This window comes from Cyprinodon tularosa, unplaced genomic scaffold (assembly GCF_016077235.1).
Source record: "Cyprinodon tularosa strain WSP-4 unplaced genomic scaffold, ASM1607723v1 ctg34, whole genome shotgun sequence".
Taxonomy (NCBI): Eukaryota; Metazoa; Chordata; class Actinopteri; order Cyprinodontiformes; family Cyprinodontidae; genus Cyprinodon; species Cyprinodon tularosa.
This window is the reverse complement of record NW_024039052.1, coordinates 2257752-2280803: the sequence shown is the minus strand read 5'-3', so window position 1 is coordinate 2280803 and position 23052 is coordinate 2257752. Positions and strand designations below refer to the sequence as shown.

The following is a 23052-nucleotide window of genomic DNA, read 5'->3' as shown; positions in this document are numbered from 1 at the left end:
TAAGTATAGGAAAGATGAAAAGCAGGTGTCCAGGAGGTGCAAATAATTGGCGTAGGCTATGTAGCAAAGTAGCAATTTGTGATTTTGAAGATAGCATAACATGGTATAAATTCCATGTATGAGTAAAATTACACATAAAAAAAAAAAAAAAGACTCAATGCTCCCGAAAACTACTTAATTACAGTAACGTGAGAATTTGTTATTCCTTACTTCCACCTCTGTCAAATGCCCAACTGCGCGCTGTAGATCTTGGCAGGAGGGAGCCTGCAGAACCACATCATCTGCAAAAAGCATGGACAAAATATGCTAGTCTAAAATGTACTGAGAGGCGGTCTGACTTAATGCTTGGAAATGTCACATGCCTTGATTTGTGTGGACGACATAAGAGCTTTTTGAACCATTCTTTGAGACGTCATTGTAGTCTTCCAACAACGTAGCCTGTGGGATCATGCAGGGACTGAAGCCCCTCCCATAAGTTAAAGTGGTGTACTTTGATAGTATTAGGAGGTAGATCCACAATCAAGCTGTTAGCATACCAGCATTACATTACAAAAACACTGTGTACATTAGTTTTGTTTCCCAAACTCACATTTATCAAACGGTGCTATGATAAGGAAGGATACTAAAATTTTACAATGAAATATGTGGAGAGACACTTGGTATTGATAGATGGAATATAAACTCTTAATTTAATTCTCCTCCCCTTTTCTTAAACTGATTATGAAATACACTTTTCTTTCCATGATTTCTTCCGCCTCCAAAAGACAAAATTGTTAAGCAGATTTGCTATTTACTGTATGTCTTAACTGATGATCTTCAAACACAAAAACAGTTAGAATGAAGCATTTCAACCTTGTGATATTGCAGTATATGTTTGAAATGTATTGAAATTCATTTTTAAGATGCAGAAAAAGAAGGAATTATGGAAATGAAGACAAACTGTAATGATTTGATTATCTGAAGGAAAGAGGTTCCATGCAGCAGACATGACGACAATCCTGATTATAGGATTTTTACGGGCACATCTTGATGCAATCATTTTATTACTTCAATCATCTTATGCTTCTGCTACAACATATAAAAAATGACAGAACAATATTATTAAAAGCATAAATTATTATGGTACATGAAATTGTGCAGAGCTAAAAAGATTACTATTTCTGTCTCTTTATCTGCCTTTTTAAATGCAGAAACATATTTACCATTCCTCTGAATACTGCCTGTGTTTTTGCAGTCCAAATTCAACCTTTTCATAAAGTATGTTTGTCATTTAAACAATTTTCTTATTCACAGATACATGCTTAGATCGGGAGGGAATGAAATGAAGCCATACAGTTTTTTTTTTTATACGTTTGTTTTATTACATCAGAAGTGCATATGATTTGCAGCAGTTGGCTTATTGTAATTTGTGGAATCCTGACCCAACTAAACTTTTACTAAAAAAGAAAACAAACAAACATGTATATGTTTTATAGCCATAAAGGTCTTTTTGCCTTAATTTTCCAGGTTGCAAAGCACTTGGTGCCCCTGCAGTTCATTTTTTGTAAAGTATGTCTCCTATAGAGGTTGTTGAAATGGCTTATTCATCAGAGCTATGTTTACAAAAAGAAAATAATTAAGCTGATTTTTAACCTGACAATTTTAACTGTTTTGATTTTTCTTTTTAGTTTTTTTTTAATAAAACAATAAAGTTGTATATTTTAGAGGTCTATTATTTTTTTCAATTGCTTAACTCACTAATAAAAATAGTTTAATTAGATAACAAAACAAACGTAGCTAATACAAATAAACTAATGTTGGCAGTCTAAGGTTTAGTGTTTCAAACCTGCAACGTTTAAGCTTAGTGCGCAAGTATTTGTCCTGGCTTCCTCTCTGTTAACTGAACCGTACTGTAATGAACCACAGGGCCACAGTCTGCTGCTGTGTTGTCCTTTGACAATCCACATACTTGTTCTGTACAAAAGAAAAATATTTTCCAGGCAGTTGTAAACTCTGTCTTTTCCACAAAAGATCTTGTGCTGTTTTAGATCTCTTTCTAGAAAAATTCACCTTCTACAATGAGAGCAGAGAGTAGCTTTGAGATTCGAGAATAATTTCTAACAGTGATCTGCTAATTTCTTAAAGACTTTGTAAAGTATAAATAAATGCATGTTCTTAGTTTGCACACCACATAAATGCTTTAATAATCACCCATTTGAATTTGAATTTTGGAAAACTACTGTCCTTACCGGACCATAGAGTGCGCTTCACTGTAAGCCACGCCCACTTTTATTTATTTATTTAACTGGAAACATCCGTAGATAAGTCGCACTAGGTTATAAGCTGCTGATATCTGTTGAATTGTCTCGCACCAAACCTGTAGGGGTAAATCTACATATGACTCCTGGAGTAGGGAAGAAGGAGAATGCTAGTAGAAGAAGGAGAGCTTCTACTGAAGGATGTGGCTTCTCCAGCTCTTTATTTCAGCTCTGCAGGAGTTGAGCCCAGTCTCTTCGCTTTAAAACGGCAAACAAATGTCAAAATTTGTGAATTCGATGAATACATTCTCCATCATGTGCTTGTTCTAAATAAAAAATTAGCCCCTTATTCTTTAATTTCCAATAAAAGCCACACCTTCTTGTAAGCTGCATGGTTCAAAGCATGGGGGGGAAAAAGTAGCGGCTTACAGTCTGGAAAGTACGGTAGGTCTCAAAATCTCCAACCAAACTAGATAAAGCTGAAAATATGTAGCTAGTAATTTTTAATTTTATTTTTTTGAAAAAGGGGCACGAAAAGTCAGAATGCATAAAAATTACACTGATAAAATGTTTACCAATATAGACATGTTAGACATCCTTGGAAAACTTAGATTCTCCACAATTCAGCCACCTACAGTAGTTAATTTTATGGACACAGCGAGCACCAAAGCATAATTAAAACAGATATAGCAGCATGTTAAAATGTACCATGACAAAGCAGCCACAACAACAAGCATGTCTTTATAACTGCTGTTCAAAAAATTCTTATTATTTTCGAAAATTAAAAAAAAACAAAAAAACTTTGAGTCTTGTTTGAACTGATGCAGCTTGGGCTTCATGCAGCTTGGGTCTTTTACTCACTCAATTTTGTATATATTCACAAACTAGAAGGTGTGAGCTTTTAAATAATGTATCACACAATTAATTTGGGCTTTCAGTTCCTCAGTGATTTACTTTTCCATTTGAGTGAAATAGATGAGAATTTATCAACATGAGGTGGATATTAAGAGGTTAAACAGTATTTATTGAAACCCGAATTTCATTTGAGTGCCACAGTGCATCATAGAAGTTTGGGAAATGTTTTACACATGTGGAACAGTATAGTTATGATGTTTATAATGTCTTAAGAAGAAAATTGGGAAATTTGCTTTAAACGTCCCTCACTAATTGAAAAAAATTAAGTAAATGTCTAAAATGGTTTATTTTATTTGCATAAGTAATATATGGTTTAAAAAGTTTTTTTTTAATCAAAGAGTTAGGGCCTGGTCTTCATAGGGTTTGCATTTCTTAAAACAGGTGCAGACGTTTTGCTCCTCTTCTTGCAATTGACAGAATTCATGCAAGTGAAATGTTGAGCTTAGACACATAGATGTGCTCAAGCAGGATTGTATTGTAACACAAGAACGTTGGAGAAATGCTCAACTTTTTTCCCTGTCGCACAACCCAAGACCATTCAGTGAGGGGTTCCCCAACTAATCATTGATGAAGGGAGACTTGATACACAGTTGAGTCTGTAACTTCTTTCAACATGTAGTTACTGATGAGGCATCAGACCTGCTGCCTCATCTGTCTATGTGTCCAATATTCTCCAATCAAAGTGATCAATATTGGAGACAAGCCACCTGAGAGCATGACTCACAACCGCTCCCGCTGTTAATGCGCACTGCAGGTTGGGCTTCAGGACAGAGGCGATGACAGCCATCTGTCACTGTCATTTGTTGCACCCTGTGTGTCGACCCCATTAGTGCAAAGCACCAAAGTGGCCAAAAGCTGGACGTACAGAGTTGTGAGGAAATGCAAGACCCATGCATCACATAAAAATACTTAAAGAAAACCCCTAAAATCTAATAAGGCTCTTGTGGCCTTAATTTGTATTAATTTTGAAAGTAGGCAGTCAGGAAATGGGAGTAAAGACATAGCAAAGGTTACCAGCCCGAGACTCAAACCTTGTGATGGTTGCACCAAGGACCAAAGCATCTGTACACACTTAACCACCACCGTGCCACCATATTGTGCGTGCATACGTAAGACCCAAGCAAAAGACTATGAGTAGTGCATGAAAGTATTACTTTTTCATACTAATGAAATGTGTGAGAAACTATTTTTCATGCCTCTTAAAAAGTTGTAATGGATTTCTGTTTTTTCTATTTATGCTTGTCCTGCTCCTGTTTAAGTTTTGGCCAAAAGCCCCTGAAATACATTAAATCATAATTTTGAATAGTATTGCTATTGCTGCATTTACTGTTTATTAAACATTTTAGGGACTGCAGAATGATCAGTTTCCACTAAAAAAGGTGCATTAAGTGAGCAGGGGAAATATTGACCTATTTGCAAATAAATGTAAACAATATTTTTTGTCCTTCTTTAGTTGCTCTGTATTCTCTAGGTGTTGAATTCTCTAATTTAGATTTGTAGGAGCAAGAAAAATCAGACAGGCAAGATTCTGTAGATTCAGCTTTCTGCTGCTTTGGAACTTCATACATTAGGTTCCTGAAGTTTCACTAACATTTTAAAATTCACTAAATTCAGCAGATTTTTAATTTCATTTCTCAGTCATAAAATTTCATTTTGTCATTTTTTTTAATAATTTTCTTCATTCGTTATTTCTTATTGATATTGGGGCTAAAACAGTTAATTAAATTAATCGTGATTAATCAATTATTATAACAATCAATAAATAATTTAGAAATCGATTGATCGTTAACTGTGGTACAGAGACTGTAAAATGTGCATTTAGCTGACAGGGCCGCTTAGAGCAGTAATTATACCAAAATAAAAAAAAAAGAAAATATGTAAACATTTTGCATTTAAGATTAAAAAATGTTTTTTGTCAATATGGCCTATCCAGAAGTTCTCAAGTGAAAAAAGTTTTAGTTTCACCTAGTTTAATTTTGTAAAAAATCTTCTTTAAGGAACCTTTGGCTAGCCGATTATTAATCGATTAATCGAAAAAATAACATACAGATTAATCGCTTTACAAAATAATCGTTAGATGCAGCACTAATTGATATGATTTAATTAGTTTATTTTTAATTGCCGGATGGGTGCTGATTTGACTCGTAAAGTGTAAGCTTTCAGAACATAATTTTTCTTTTTCAGTTTCTCAACAAGGCCTTAGAAAGGTGGCAGAAAAAATAATTGTCTCTTAATTTTAACTGATGTTTTTAACTCTTAATTTCATTTTTAATTGAACATATTTAGCTATCTTTTCTGAGCTAGGAAAGCGAATCAGTGTTACCAGAGCTTAGATTAACTTAAAATAAGAGTTTCCATAAAATAAATAATTGAATGAAAATCTAAAGGCGGAGAGGACATCTCTTTATAGACATTACTGCCTGTATTGTAGATCTGTGTGTATACTCTCCTCAAGGGGAGCCCCTTTGTATAAAAGAAATAGCTTCAATTTCTGTTTTCTGCAATTTGTTTGTTGCCAATGACTCTGACCTAATAGGATGAAGACTCAATGTCCTTACATAGTTGAGATTCATCGTTGTTTTGTTGATCTCATAACTCCCTCCTGGCTGCTTGCATAGCTTTCATAAATGGTCCACAAAACAGCAGCTTAATAGATTATGAAATGATATTGTGAAAATGTTATCTCTAACGCTGGAATGTTTGAGAAGTATGATTAGAAAAACTGCAATAAAAAAATAAATAAACCAAGCATGGGTGTACACCTTTAAATAAAAGATTTAGGAAAAGCTGCAGTGTTGAGAAAACTGCTGACCTTTCAGTTTCTTGGTGGTTTCTCTTTAGAGGTGTGAAGTTTTTTTCTGGTTTGCTTTGTGTTTCAGAAACAACCTGTGGTTTTGCTCCTACACACTTTATCAGACAATGAGGGTGATTGGAGTATACTTCCACTTCTGCCTTAGTAAGTATCACCTTTCAGCTTTAAAGAACATATGAAAAACTGAAGTTTATTAGTTTTATAGCTCACTGTTTACCAAGATGGTTTTGAACCCCAACAATAATTGTAATCACTGGCTTCACATTTTAACAAATTGAGCTTTATTTTGTTTGTGGTTTTAAAAGTGCAGTTAATAATAAGTACTAACAATATCATAAAAACGTTTTCATGCTTCATAAGAATCTAACAAATTCTGTAATTTTTTACCATAACAAGAATTAAGCTTTAAGTAACATCCTACCATTATACAGCCTTACTAGCTTAGTTTCTTTTAACATTTTCTCTTGGATAAATCTCTGCGGCTGCCCTTGTTGGATTGTTCCTCAGCTCTTTGTCTGTTTGCATTGTGCATGTCACTGCTCTGTTTATCATTGTTTTATTATTTATCAATAGCCACGATTAGCCTATTTTTTCTTCCTGTCTCTTCAGCTTTTCCCAGTCTTTTGGGAAAAACTCATCCTGGATTTTATTTCTTGAGGAGGAAACAAATGTGAAGATGGTTACGCTTCTTCAAGCTCTGGCAAAATTTCACAAGAGTAAGGTGAGCAAAGTCATTCTGTTGTTTAAAACTCTCACTTGATTATCACGCTTTATACAATTATTCATGCTTAAGGGTATGAATCCCTGGTCATAGCATCACACATTATATATGTTGCTACACGACCTATGATCCTATTAAGCTAAAGAAAATAACATCCTTCTATTTCTATGCAGTGTAATTAGGATATTTTTAGGTAAACATTTTAATGCAATTTAAGGAAAGGCTATTTGTTTAAATTCAAAGTGACAGAAGAAAGAAAAAATATATAGTACTTTTCACAATCAAGTCTTATCCAATGATTGTTATGCAGTCTTTATGAACTTCATAGTCTTATCCAGACCAGGTTGTAGGGGCCACAGTCTCAGCAAAGAAACCCGAACCTCCATTTCCCCAGAAAACTCTTCCAGCTCCTCTTTGGAAGCCTAAAAAAATTTACTCTGCACTGGTAAAAAGCATGCAATTCTGATAACATACGTTGAAACATGAAGTATAGCGAGATTTGCAGGCTCCAGCAGATTTCCCCCAAGTATTTTGGTTGTACAGAGCTCCATCCATCTCCCTGTTAACTGTTCCCAGTATGTGTCCATTTGCTGTAAAAAGCATCTTCTCAGCACATTGCTTCCACCGCCATGTTTTATCCAGGGGACCATGTGTTCCGGATTGTTATGCTGCACAAATAATAGTTGGGTGGAAAGATTCTTTCTCTTTAGTGTGGATATCTGCAGCTCTCTGGCTGGAGCTCTGATTTATGTTTTCTTTGCTTCCCCTGTCTAACATGACAGCAAATAAGAAATTATGTAGTATTGGTGTGATTATAGTTTCCAATTCCCTTTTTTTTTTCAGCATCAATCTTAGAATTAAAGGTGTAATACCTAGTAGAAGCCATTTCTTTTTCTTAATTTTTTTTCCAGATGATACAGTAAATACTGAATTTATGCTGGGATAACTGATAAACTGTAACTGTAATTAAATATGTATGTTTTCCATTCACAATGTTTTTTGTTTTTTTTGGAGAAACCTAACCTAATTCAAAATCTGGGACTCGTTTGATCTGTACCGTTTACAGTTACTATCTTTCATTTTTGTTGTCAGTTTTTAAGACTGAATCGAGAGCATAAATTATGTACTAATTGCACTTTGATGTAAAGCCAGCAGGATTTAATAACTACTCATTTCCCTCAGCAAATGCAGAGGTTAGCATGGCTCCGTTCCTTCACTGTCTTGTATAAAACCAGCATGGTGTTTTACTTCCAAGGAAAACATGGCTTTAAATATTGTATGCATATTAACAGCTTCCTCCTAAGGAGGAGGGTAGGACGATGTACAACATCCTGACGACTTGATTCATTACAACATGCCCTGAAGCTAAAATATTCTCTCTCAAGTGCTACCAGTTTATTGTGGTCAGTGTCAGTTTGAGCTGAGGAAGGCAGACCCAAGTTTTCATCTCAGAATATTTAGGGGGGTGACTCACTCTAACAGGAAAAGAACAAGCTTCTGCTTTTTGCTTTGAAACAAGTATTTAACAGCAATGAATTGTCTCTCTCTCTCTATCTCTGAACAGCTATAATATTGCTATTGGATTATTTTGCTAACTATTCTGATTGATAGAAAAATATTACAGTGCTCATTATTTGTTGGGAAAAACATGCCAAAATGCATTTTACTTTATCTGATAGTTGTTAGTTGAAATTATTTAAAAAGCACAGGTGATGATGTACAAAAAAATTGACTGCACTTATCTTAGTTATAAGGCTTATTTCTATATAAGCAGGAAAAGTGAGCAGCCTTCTCTTAGGACACTGTTTCCAAGAATATAACATCTATTATAGTAAAATAAAACAGATTTTTAGACAACATTAATGTGAGAGCCTTAGTTGAGATGACTACAATATCTCCAAAGTCTTCCAACAAGCACCAGGGTGGCCTTTTTCTTAACGTTAGGATTAGAATGGTTTTCAAACCAGTACAGAGCTTCTGGGAGATAGAATGAATGGGTCTTTACAAAGAGTAAAGCATAATTTTCCGGATAGACACTAAAGTGACACTAAACTTTTACTATATTATAAATAACTTTTGTTATTTGTAAAGACTAATGCAAACACTTTGGTCTGACAAATCCTCCTCCTGAATATTTGACTTATTTTGAAGGTCCTTTGTCAGGAGAAAAAAAAGTATTGAATGCTTGTAATAGTCTTGAAGTGTGCCATCATTTTAATTTACTGTACTGTATACTGTGAGGTTGATTGATATCCTAGTAAGTGGACTTGCTCATAATTTAGGGTGTAAACATTCATCACTATAACAAAAATGCAATGCAGAGGAGTCATCTCTAAAGAAGCATCTGAATGGGTGTGCGTTTTTATCTTCAAATGTGTTGAAGCAATGTGTCACAATTTTTAAGTAAAATAAATAAAAAAATCCCAGGTCACAACTCCGACTTTTTAAGAACTGACTGCTGCAGTGATTCAGTTTTTATCCTATATGAAAGCCATATATTATCAGTTCTACATAATCAGAAAAAAAAAAACAAAACATAGTTATGTGTTGATTTGCCTCAGTAATTATATCTAATTGCAAAAGTAAAGAAGAAGACAGTTCAGCATGTTTGAATTTTGATTTCTTGTTTATGAGCAGCCAAATCAATTCTATTGTATGATGAAATATACTGAAAGTCAGATAAAGAATAGAGATGCACTGATCCTATACCTGGACCATTGGCTCAATACTGACTAACTAGCTGGATCGAAAATCAGTGGTTTGATATTAATTAATATCAAATGAAGCTCCAATCCAGTACACTTTACATTTAACTGTATTTTTTCTTGTTTTTGCTCTTATTTATTAATAAATAATATAAAGTACATTTTTATCTGTGTTGATTTTTAACTTTTTTTTTTTTTTTTTTGCACTGTTTATATCAAGTCTAAAGCCTTCACTCGAATGGGAAGACATGTTTGTTCTTTCGTTCGTTCTTTCATTCAGCCGTTGAATAGGATTGGTATGGGATATCAGCCGATATGCTCAGCCTATTTGTCTGTATCCATACCCAGACTGGCCATAGGGAGAACCGGGAGTATTCCCGTAGCGCCGGCCTGGGATTGGCCTGCTGACTTGCATCTCTCTCTTTTTTTTTGTTTCTTTCAAAGTCTGCCGGTGCAGAGGCCAGATTAGAGAGGCAGGCCAGGCCACATAGACCAGTAGCATGTGAGGAGGGAAAGACGATCAACAGTCAGTATCAACCACACAGACAGCAGTGACGTGTGTCTGGTGTCAGTTAGCGAGCTGCAAGTGAGGATAAAAAGCAATGGACTCTGTCTTCGAATATAGTAAAAGGAAGAGGAAAGGCAGCGCAGAAAGGGAGAGACAAAAAAAAAGAAAGGCGGTGGAGGAGATCGCGGCCAAATGCAGAAAAGTAACAAATTTATTCACCCCACCCACACCCACCCTCCCATGGTGCCATTAAGAAAAAAAAAAAAAAGATGCAAACAACATTTTGTTTGTTTTTAAAGTTAAAACACAGTATGATATCCAGAGATTTAGATTATTCTATTAAATGATTGGGTTGTTGAATTTTTCTGTCTGTTGCTGACTTGCAGTTACGTATCACAGCTCAAACATGAAAGTTTGTTATTCCAACCTTGGATATACTGTAGGTTGAGGCTGATCACTATTCCCCGGATGATGTTCTGTCATTGAAGCATGATATGTTATGATATGATATGACAATGTATAGCTCTAACCTTGGCACTACTTATTATGTTAAATCTTTATTATCTTGGTACTATCTCAATTACAGCGGTAAATTAACTATGTATCCAAACTTAGAAATAAGAGTAGGTACTATAGATCAGTGTTTCCCAATCCTTTTTGACTTGTGTTCCTTGTTGGGCAATTTTTTGTACCATGAATCCCCCTCTCAGTCAAAAGTATTTATGATTGTCCAAAATTGGAATATACAATAACTGAAATAAATACTATTTTACTTAATCTTTTAATTTGAGAATTTCAGTTTTATAATTTTATCCTTTCTATCTTAAATAAGAAAAAAAAAACATAAATATGTTGCCTGATAGTTAGTAAGGAATCGAAATGGGTACAGCATAAAATAATACTATAAACCTGCATTCATAAAACTGGAGCTCCTCTGAGTAACTCCATTATAATCACATTTAAACTTGATGAATTGGGAACAAAATGCAGAACAAAAATTATAATCAGACAGAATTAATTAGTTTCACTTTGTTTTCATGGAAACAGCTGAGCTTGTTTTGATGAGCTCTGATAGCTTAATGTGAAAAACAGCTGATACCAGGCTGTTCTCTCCATCCGGTCTGTTCCTCTGCTTGGTTTTGATGTGGGTCCAAGCTGAAGGTGAACTCAAACATATCACTAAAACATTATTTTTGATTGATAAAAGCTTTTTTAATTTTCCAGTTGGGTCCCCAGAAGGCAAAACAGATCCCAGCCCTGTTTTATTTTACTACCTAAGAAATCAGTCATGTCAGTGGCCATGTTGGCCTGGTGACATCACTGACGCTTGGCATGAAAAAATCTCCCAGTCCAACCCTGTTTGTATCAGATTGGAACTTAGACCAAAAGTATCCAAAGGTGATTTGAGTTTTTATCCTGTTTAGTATACATGTTGTTCTTTTTTCTACTATTTGTACTGTATATAATATAACTGTTGATCAATCCTATATATTGGCTTCAGAGATCAAAGAAATCCACTCCACTTTCTGTAGATATTTGTGAGTTTCCACACACAAGTAGCTCAAACAAAAAATTGTTCACATGTTTCTTCCTCAACTATTTATTTTTATGACTTTGCTGTGAAATGTAATGACATTTTGCTTGACAACTAATAATAAATAAAATTCTCCAAGGTTGACTACTTATATGTTAACGAGCTATGTCATAATGTTTTTTGGTTTACAGTATCTTCTTTAGGAAACAGAAAGACATAGTTTCTTATGGGACATAGTTATCCAGAAATGGATTGTGTTCTAAAGGTAATTTTTCCTTCAGAAATGTCAACTATTACACTCAGTAACTTAGCAGCTTCAGTATCTGGTATCTTTTCAACTTTGTTCCCTCATAAAATCGGATTATTTCCCTTGCGAGGAGCAAACCTCCTCACTGGAAATAATTTCAAAGATTTTCTGACAAGTGCGGCGAATGCTGCTTAATTAGAGCAGAAGTCAGAATGTCTCTTTGAAATTTCTTAGAATGTTTTTGGGGTAAAAATAAAAACGGCTGTATTTTATTTTATTTTTTTACGTGCGCTAACTTAATGAAATGTGTCCCTCAAATTTTATTACCAGGAGTGGTTTCTCGGCAAGCCTCTCCATGATGAGGAATCGACCATTATCCATCACTATGCCTTTGCAGAGAATCCCTCAGTCTTTAAATATCCAGACTTTGCTGCTGCTTGGGCTTTAAGCATGCCCCTGGTTGTTCGGTGAGTAGACAATTTCTCAGATTTTACATCAAACAGGAATCAATAGACGGCATTCTCTACGGTGTGTGTTATATTTTAAGATGTGTCACTTGGATTATTTTTTTCGCTAGGCTTGCAAACAAAGTGAGAAATGAGCCACTGAAATCAGACTTCACTATTGACCTAAAGCATGAGGTAAGATATACTAGTCAAGAAAAGCGTGGAAGACATCTAACCTTGAAGTAAATGTCATTATGTTGGAGTATTGTCACAGTGCAGCTTTGAGGCCCTTTTTCATAACTGAAATTCAGACAGAGAGGCTTCGTGGGAGTCTGTGGAGTAAACATGGCATTAGCCTTATAAGGCAAAGTCTGTTGACTGTGGTTCTGCTTCAGTTGGCATGAGTTCCTTCCTGTAGAAATAAATACAATTTACTGTGCTTTTCTGTGGCAAAAGACATATAAAATAAGATAAAATATATAAAAGATGGAGAACAATGCTAGTACTTTTTCCTTTTAAATAAAAGGTTATTTATATATTATATATAATGTGCGATGCATGCGTTAGTTTTTAATGTCATTGTAGTTTTATTTTCTCTTTGTTTTTGTTTACCGATCATCTTTGCATAGATATCAAGCTCAGTCGGATTGCATTAAGAGCAATAATACATGTTGACCAGTTTTCAATTTCTTGCCAAAAATATAGCTCTAATCTTCCAGGACATAAAAATAATTTGATCTGAATTATTCCTTTGTAACCCTGGATCAGAGTTCAGGACCATTGTCCTGATGGAAAGTGAACTTCAGTCACAGTCGACACAGAAAAAATAATGCAACCGTTTTTTGCATTTACTTAATCATATTTATTAAATTAACACAATTGTTTTATGTCCTACCCTGCTAACATGAAACAATTTTATTAAAGTATCGAAATATGAATAACTAAATGTCAAAAACGGTTGCAGTATTTTTTTTCAGTGTGACAGCCCTTAACAGTTTGATTTTGGCCAGGTTTGTGTTGGATTCAGCTCCGTCCATCTTTTAAAAGTATGTGGCCACTACAAGCCTTTTGCTCAGGGGGTTTGCTCAGGGTGTTTTTTCCACCCTGTGGTATTTTTCAATTACATAATCTGCAAAGGGGAATTTTTTTTTTGTTTTCTTTTAACGTTTCAATAATTTCTGCAACCTTCTGCATTTCCTGGCAGAGCCCTGTTTTGTGCCCAGCAAATACCCCTCTGGTTGATAGATTCTTCCACCTGAGCGGATGACCTCTGCAGCTCCACCTGAGTTATCAGTGCTTTTCTAATTGTCACCTTCCCAGGCAATGTCTTGTTAGATTTGCTGTTAAGTAAAACTCTTTCCATTTACTGATTCTTGGTGAAACATTGTTCATCTATAAATAACCTTACTGTGCTTTAAACTGCTTCACAGCTTTATCCATTAACTGTGTTCTCTGGTCCTTAAGATGATTACTTATGTTCTTTTATAAAGAGATGAAAGACAGGACTTCTGAAGAATTTGATTTCTGTGTCAAAGTAAAGGGGATTTAATGCACGCTTGTCCCGAGTGGGGTCGCGAGGGGTGCTGGGGCCTATGTTTGGGCAAGACACACAGGACAAACAACCATTCATGCACAAACTCACACCTAAGGACAATTTAGAGAAGCCAATCAACCTAACAGTCATGTTTTTGTTTTTTTTTGGACTGTGGGAGGAAGCCGGAGTAACCGGAGAGATGCTCAGGGAGAACATGCAAACTCCATGCAGAAAGACCCCGGGCCGGGAATCCAACCCAGAACCTTCTTGCTGCAAGGCAGCAGTGCTACCCACTGCACCACTGAGCAGTGCAAAAAAACTGCAACAAATTTCTTGGAAAAATGCACATGGGAAAATTATATAAAAAAAAAAAAGACATCATAAAATTGTGATACATAAAGATTGGAAATAGTACTGACTAGTACTGGTTTTCTGGGTTGGTTTCCATCAAGTCCTTTTACTGACTGAATTAAATAGACTAGAATAGAACAGAATAGAATAGAATAGTTATTTATCCCTGAGAGGAAATGCCGTTGCTCAACATGAATATACTCACACCTGTAGTCATCCAATGTACTATATAATATGTGGAACCCAGAATTTTGAGAGAAGTTTAAGAATAGAATATAACTTGAAATCCAATTTTTTATGAACATATTAGGTAAGCTCCCTATTTCAAATTTCATTTATGTTTAACCCTTATATTATGTTAAGGGTCAATTTGACCCATTTCAGTTTTTGTGTTGATCAAAGTACTGGTTATCTTTTTTTCTTCTTCATGAAATTTGGTGACTTTTCCTCATCTGGGGTCATGAACATGTATGTAAAATCTGGCCACTCTGATGTGTAGTGGAGTGTCTGTGCAGAGTATGTATACAAATATGATGTTATGGGTCATTTTGACCCGGACACTTTAATGTGGGTAATTAGCCATTCAGGTAAATAAAAATGGCTCTTTGATGTACTTTACTCTTTTCATTTGCCTCTGAGACCCAGACCCAGGTGTGGTAAGGGAGGGAACTTTCTTACACTAGTTCTTGTCACTGCTCTCACGTCATCTATATGAAAAAACTCACCAAAAACTTAGCTCCTTAAGGATTACAGCTGAGTAGTCTTTTTCACAAATTTTGAACTTGGATAGTGATGTAGAGCAAGAGTTTTCTAAGGCAGAGGATATTCCAGAATCAGAAGACGAAGTTGTTTACCCACATTATCAATTCTCCTACGATGAGATGGACTCAGAGGAAGAGTCTTCTATTATCCCCCGAACAGATGAAAGCCCAGGAATGAGGCAATCATCTTCTGCAAGAGTGACGACATCACAACACCAGAGTTGATGCAGACTATCATCAGCTAATTTGATAAAAACTCCTGGTCCTACCAGATTTGCAATCACATGAATTGAAGAGATTCAGTCAGCATTGCTCAGAATGCCCATATCATAATATGGGCAACCTGAGGTGCAAAATCCAGCTATGCATGATATATGCAAGTATACTGTATACTGGAAAGCTATCTGGAGGAAAAGCTTAGAAGAATCAGGGGATGTGTGTGATGCTGCATATGAGTGAAGGGCTGCAAGTCATAACATCACTTGTGACAACCTCTATGTCCTACCTGTTTGGAGAAGAACTTCAGAAAAGGAAGCTGACCATGTTGGGAACAGAAGGTTCTTATCATTAATATAATGCAAGCTGATATATCTCTGAGCACAAGAAAGGACTTGAAGGCACAAATGATCCTGGATTATAACTCAACCAGAGGAGGAGTTGACAATCTGGACAAAGTCGCAGCAATATACAGCTGCCAGGGCAAGACTGCCCGCTACCCAACCAACATAAAGTGGAGACGGGTGAATAGAAGAGGAAAATATCACAGCTCTGTCCCTCCAGAGAGGACAGTAAAACAAGTACATCTTGTGTGAAATGTATGAATTCCATCTGCAAAAAGCAGTTACATTCTTCCCATCATTTGGAGAACTTTAAAATTGTTGAATGTTCAAAATATTAGTAACTAGCGAATTTTAAAGCTAAATTTCAAAAAACAAAATTTGTGAAGAGGGAACATTTCAAACCTAAATAAAGTGTGTGAAATAAAACTGTATGGTTTGTCACTTCACTTAATGTTTAAGTAATCTAAAATAAATTGGTTATTGGTTTAACCTGTTTTCTTGACTATTTTGCTTGTATTTACACAGTGCGGGTCAAAATGACCCGCAACATAATGAATGTAATTTTTTTTCAACATAATATAAGGGTTAAGATAATATATTAAGAATAATTACATTAGATATACAACATACATTACAACATACACGTACATATAAAACAGCATTTTTTAGGTTTACAGTTGAGTTGTTGAGTGAAAGGATCTCCTGAAATGCTCAGTTCTGCTGCACAGAAGAGCTGACTGCTGCTACCACTTCTTTTGTGCTCCTGGTAGCCCTGTGTAGGGTGTCTGCCATTGTTGGAACAGGCCTTCAATATGTTCAATACCTCTCTACTGCAGATCCTAAAGGCTGAAACCTGCTGCTCGCCAAAGAGCAGACCCTTTTAACCTGCTTTTCTAGCTGCTTAGAGTTCTTGTCTGTGAAGCTGCCTCTCCAACACACTGCCACTTAAAAATAGCAAGCACTATATAGGGTGGTAGAACTCGGTCAACAACTCTTTAAAAATGGAGGAAAAACAGACAGTTTTACCACTTTCTGTCAAGGGTTTCTTTGTTGAAGGACCAGTCCAGCCTTTCCACCAGGTAGTTAAATGTGTGCCCCCGATTGATGCCCTCCCTCTGAATTAAGACTGGCTGATCTTTGGTTTTGGCCATGTTTAGGTTAACTCAGCATGTGTTGCATTATTTTCTATGAAAACTCAAGACGTTGCTGTACTCCTTTTCCTAATCTCACCAGATATAAGCTACAGTACTTGTTTCCCTGGAGTATCTCTGCATGCGAAAGACACTCTGTGTGGTACTTGAAACTCAGGGTTTGAAGTCGGCACCAAAGCTGTTCCTGAAACAACTCCCCTTCCTGACATACTGAGGCTGATCTGTAAGGTAGTTGGTTACCATACCCAATCAGTTTCTCTCAGCATGAGGGGTTGGATCTTATTTAAAGAACTTCAGAAGTCAAACAGGGTGACTCTCACCTGGCATATTGTTTCCTCCAGACAGATGTAAACGTGGTGATGCATTCAGGACAACAATCTCCACTCCAGTGGGCTCCTATAAGCAAACAGGAGTGAATCCATTGCATGAATGACCTCTGACCTTCAGAGTGAAAGATCCAGACCCTGGGGTGTTCATAATATGTAATGTTAAGGTCACTGGTCTGTAATTGTTTAGCTCAGCTGGGTGCCTGACCTTAGCCAGCAGTTCAAGGCAAGATGTCGTCCACTGAACTATGCCTGTTTAAAGACTCCTGTTGTCAAAAATCAGTTGATAAAAGAAAGATGAACTAAATGATCAAAGCTTTAGAAATAATGCTTAACTGAGTCTTACACCTTAGTTTCACCTTTTTGTACCTGAAATCCAAGAACATATAGCTAATTGGTTACCTTACTTTAGTCTATCTAGTTTTATTTTTAGGGATTTTATAAACTTAATATTATTTGGCTATTTTCTTTTTTCTGTTTGTAGTCGATCTTTTTCTATTTTTGCTATGATGCTTTTCTTTTGACATTTAGCTATTTTGCTTTTAAAGTTGCTTGAGCGCTAGAGCTCTGTATTGCCTGCAAAACCCTACACAATGTCACATTGTTTTGTTTATAACTAATCATCAATACACCATGTCTTTAGCCCATTTGATTTTTGATTTTTTCTTTTTTTTTTATAGATCGCTTTGTATATCTGGGACAATGGGAAGGGACCCCATCTGACTGCTGTGCCTGAGTTCTGCACAGAGCTAGAGGGCTCTCCTCATACTCAGCAATGTGCAACCACTTTAAGCAAAGACCTTCCACTGTGTGTGAGTATTTGCTCTGTGTCCACATTAGTTCAAGTGTCCTAAAATCCCCGAAAACATTGAAATATTGAATTACCACCAAACATCATGAGCAGGGTACTGTTTTTTTTTACTGGTGGACATTGGATGGTTCAGCCTTGCTTAAGTATGCCGTTCTGCAGAACACAATGCATTAGCTGCACCAGAAAGAAGTCTTGATTTTGTTTCGCTAAATTAGATTTAGTTGTTCGCCAAGATTGAAGTCATTCCCTGTTGCTAAGCAACTTCCGCTTATATTATTTTCTGGCATTTTTTTCCTGTTATTTTCTTTTATCCAAACCTTTTAAGTTGTGCTTTTTGCTATCACTTAATTTTGCTTTGTAATACGCCTTCAGAAAAACTCTCTAGCATGTCTTAATTACTTAAATTACAGGACATAAAATGTTTTAATTAAAACTAGAGATAATTCTAAGGGGCTTATATTTCCCTTCCCTTGTGTTCTCCAAAGCAACTGTATAATTGTGACAATTGGTTAGCATTAAGCAGTTATACTATGCAACATTTTGCAGTTTTTGCTATTCTAATTTAATAAAAATCAACATTGATCTTTTTAGGAGGAGAAAATTAGCATTTTATTTCTATTTCGAGGTCCTAACACAGATGCACTTTTAGAGGTCAGAGATTACCTAAATTGTTATTTTACAAAATCAGTTAAATTTTCTCAAATACCTACACCTATATTAGGCATGCTTTTGGGTTTCTTGCATCAATGCAAATTAGCAGGTCTCTAGTGTAAGTGCATCTGGTTTAAGAGTCAGCAAGTGACTTTATCTCTGTTTTTTATATGTGTTAGGGTATGCAAACTACTTCACTTTCTTTTTTTAAAGAAATCTGGAAACCCATCAGTAAAATTAGAGAGTAAAATTTTAATGTTTCTGTAAAGGAAATAACATTTCTTTTATATAATTAGCTAAACATATAAAATTGACATTGCTGAAAAATCCTCAAACCCTATAAAACTGCCAGTAATGCTGGGAAGCAGTGGAAGTTTTGTCTGGATGTTTATATGGCTCCAGATTTATTGACTGACAAGGTGAGATATATTTGGGCTGCCAGAACAGCAGTAAAAGATGTCCCTATTCAATTTTTTTCTTCCCTCCCTCTGAGACAATTTTCACTGGGAAAAAGAAAATCTAATCTTAATGTTCTTTAGTATTCAAATCACATGTCCAGACTCATACAGAACTGTTGCAATTTTTGGTCTTGAGTTTGGTTTGTTTGTAACCTTTCTTTTTTAAAAGCATCACCATCCTCATAAAGGGAATGTTTTCTAAGAGAAAACACCACGACAGCACTATTGGGGCATAAACAGAGGTCACAGATTTAATAACTATTCAGGGAAATGTTGCCGCTTGTTACAGAAGGCGATGCTGGATTTGCAGCTCTTTTTCTTAAAATAGGTGCGTGGTAAATTGCAGAGTGCATTTATATCAGCATCTGGCTTCGCTGTCAGCAAAAATTTTCAAGATTCTTCAGGGGCAGATTTTCCAAGATGAACACTTTCAAAGAGGGAATGGATGTAAAGCACTTTTATTTTATTTATTTTTTTGGCAATAACACATAAGACCCTGCATGCTACCTCCCAATAGGCCTGACAATTCACGATCGACTAGTGGTAATATTCCTATTATAAATTCTTGTTTTTTAAAACTCTTTGATCTAATATTCCAATAAGGACTTGGTTTGCAAATAAGAGTGAGAAGAAAAGACATTGTAAGGATAAGAGGTCTTTGATCAACAAATTTTCACCTTCGAACTTTGTGCTGTTACATTCAAAGAATTTTTATTTTTACTTTTTGTTTTTCAACAAAAACACTTATGTGCATTGTCATCTTCTTTAAATGTACTCTTAAAATAGGTGGACAAGAAATCAACTCTTTCAGTGAAAGCTTGAATGAGCTGGAATGTACTTGATAGACACACACAGATAGTCTCACCAGCTTTGTGGGGCATTTTCATTGGCTTCTATAAATTTCTACAGCCTAATCGTGACCCTTACCCTAAACCTAACCATTATGTAAAATCTACCTGTTAAATGTTAGTGATTTTTCCTCATTTAAAAACGTGCATAATGTAAAATGTCATAATGTGGCAAGGTGAGACCCTGGAGATGTATAAAATGATTCTTTCACGGTTATTCTAGTCTGACTTCCTGATAAAGGGAGATATGTAGATGGTAAGCCACGCCTTTGTATCTGTGCAGCCTATCTGGTCTGAGTAAAATAAAAATTCTGTTAAAATTTCGCCTGACCCTTTGTTTTCATAGCTGCTTTATTTTTTATATATGTATATACATGTATTTATATGTGTATATATCTATATATATTTTATATATATAGTATAAATACTATATATATATATATATATATATATATATATATATATATATATATATATATATATATATATATATATATATATATATATATATATATATACATATATGTTGATCTGCCTCAATCCGATGAAAAGCCAGTATTAAAAGCAATGATTGTAATATAGAATAAATAAAAAAAAAAAACAACAACAAATAGAACCTTTTTGAAAAGTTAATAAGATCCCAGACTATACTTAATATATTTAACTTGCACTGTTTCACCATGTCCAGGACTTCCATGTCTGTACTAACCTTCCAATAATTTGAAAAATTTAGAAAAGTATAATCTGTGTGAGAAGACAAATCATGATTCTCTATCGTTAAATAGGATTTTCTCCTCTGCTTTGCCGTCCTTTCTAGCACATCTGCACGGTGCATACTTTACATTTTTAGAGAATTTCTCTTTTTTTTTTTTATACCTTTCATATCTCTGAACATCCACCCTCAGTTTTTAGTTGGCCTAGTGAGATTGTTGTGTTCGCAGCTAGAGCAGCAGCATGACTCGATGCACAAAGCCACCTAGTCACTACTTCGATAATTTACTTGGAGCGCCGCCAGCATGGTGTAGGTGTGATGAGGTTGCAGCTGGTAACAAGCTAGCATGAAGAGTACCACTTCATTTTTTTTTTTTTTTAACTGTGTGGGTTGGATGGCATGGATAATCTGCCACTGCTGCTACTGTACCAGGCTCCTCCACACCATAGTTCAGCGTTTTCCTCTGAAAACTGAAATAGCCCAGTCTCACCAAAAAAGTTTTTGTGCATGTTTAATCCAGTTGGGGAACTTTTGGACTGTTTTACTCATTTTTGGCAGGTCACAGCCATTTTGTGGCACCCAAAAGGCATCTCTAAAACATTAAAAGTCCTCCCCCTTAAGATCTCTTTCAAAAAACAAATAACACTTATCATACATTTTTAATCCTCTGTGAATGGAGTCTTAGAAAGTAATATGCTTTACATTTTTTTGATTTATTTTTTTCATTGGAATTTTAATAAAGGAAATAATAGCCTTTCACGATTATTAGTATAGAATGTTTTAAACCTACTTTGAGAAATAAATTGTTGAAAAACGTCCTCATGTGAACTCTACCAGCAGTCATTTGAGTTTCTCTAAATTAAAAGAGAGAAAAAAAAAAAAACATAAGGCATTTTAAAGGATCCTTATTGGATCTGACAAAACATCCAGATTAAATTTATTCCCATCGATCTTTTTCCTGGACATTAAAGATTGACTGAAACCTGAAATAAATTATGTTTTCTATATTGTTCCTCCTACATGACTGGCTTTTCTTCTGTTTCTTTTTTTTATGCTTCTCTTTTTTTAATCTTATGTAGGGGAAGCCTGTAAATAAAGAAGACATATTTGTTGCTGTGAAAACCTGCAGAAAGTTTCACAGTGAAAGAGGTGAGTCACGTCTCTACTCTGTCAAGAAAGCCCCTTAATTTTCCTGCAAGTATTGCACATTTATGCCCCGCTGTTTGGATAATGGATTTGTTCTACCGATGACATGTGGAACTGTATGAGTGCCTTTTCTTATTATACTAAAATCTTTCACTAAATTACTCTACCATCATGTCTGAAAGGATTTATTGGTGCTGAAGTTAAAAAAACAACAGAAAAAACGGTGTGGAGTACTTAATGCTGTGCTTCACCCAAGGCTGGAAAAGCACACTCATCCAACAGTAACTCTTATTGGCACTCTCTGGCCACTATTAAGCTTTTCACAGTTACTCTTGTGCTCTTTTAACCTGATGAAAATGGAGTAGGTTAAGTCAATCGAGCAAATGGCAAATTAATTACAGTGGGATCAGACAAATTGTGTGTGATATTTTAAAGGAGTGTCTGGAATGTAATTTTTCTAATTGTTTTAATTACTGTTTCCTCTCCTGACCTGCTATTGTTATGTTCATATGTTGGCAGAATGGAAACGATTAGGTACATAATGACAAAGATTAGTTAAGACGTACAAAGCAAACACCGCGGAAATGTTTTGTAATTCATTTACAAGTTCATGTGGTTTAAATAAACATCATCCTCTTTACCTGCAGAAGGCAGCAATATAGCGTACTTGGGGAATATCTATTGCAGCAACAGTAAACATCCTAAAACACAGTGAAGCTGCAAAAAGTAATAAAGCTGGGTGGCTTGCAGATGCATCATAATACCTGGATCAGTCAATAAAGACTCTAAAATGAAGCTCTGGCCCAAACAGATAAGCTTAGATTTAAAATGAATGTTATTGTTATTGTGTGCATTCTTTATTCAGAATAGAAGCCTGTACAGGGGATATTATAAAATTAAAACTTTACCTAAGAGTGAATGTGACAGTTGTTATTAACAGCTAAAGTAGTCTTCGGTCTATTGCCTCATTAATTTAGGAAACAGTCATTGTTTTAGCAATTGAATGAGAACATTTAGGAGTCATGCTTGCTCTCCTTTGCCAGCTGGCACTCCCAGTAGGACTAAATGTGAAATTTTCATTTGTAAAGAGACAATGTTCTCTGTCATTAAATACAGAGAAATATATCAATACCTCCATGCATTTCATTTAGTCTATCTTACAGTTTATATAAACATGCAATGGTTATTGTTTGTAAAATGTATGAAATTGAACACTGTCTTGAATACAAAATCTGTAGAGTAAAGCATCGACCATTTGAGCAACTGGAACATCATGATTTGGGACTTTGGAGCTAACATTTCATTTTTTTTTTTTTTTTTTTTTTTTTTACAATTTTCATGTTGTTCTAATTGATTAATTAAGTTCAACCAGTCAAGTTAGAACTTATTTGTTTTTGAAATATAGAACATGAGCACATTAATAATTCCAGTCATTTTCAAAATCTGCTTAATATGCTGATTACCAATAGAGAAAGAGTTAGTTTTTTTATATATGACAATTGTAAATTGCACCATTATGCAATAGAGGACAGAAAGCCAAAGGAAGCGTTTGCTATTAAAGTACAGAACATGATGAATGGTTAAGACAGACTCTGTATGATAGTTTGACTTTTAAAGT

At 35.3% G+C, this 23052-nt stretch overlaps 1 protein-coding gene across 1 annotated transcript in view; it reads left to right on the top strand.

The window, feature by feature from the left end:
- b3glcta (beta 3-glucosyltransferase a) overlaps window positions 1-23052 on the top strand; it is a 73480-nt gene that overhangs the window by 30364 nt on the left and 20064 nt on the right. The window contains exons 3-8 of the mRNA XM_038294345.1: window positions 6032-6108; window positions 6574-6685; window positions 12010-12146; window positions 12257-12320; window positions 17489-17620; window positions 21368-21437. Coding sequence (XP_038150273.1) covers window positions 6032-6108; window positions 6574-6685; window positions 12010-12146; window positions 12257-12320; window positions 17489-17620; window positions 21368-21437 — 592 coding nt within the window. The remainder of the gene's footprint in view (window positions 1-6031; window positions 6109-6573; window positions 6686-12009; window positions 12147-12256; window positions 12321-17488; window positions 17621-21367; window positions 21438-23052) is intronic.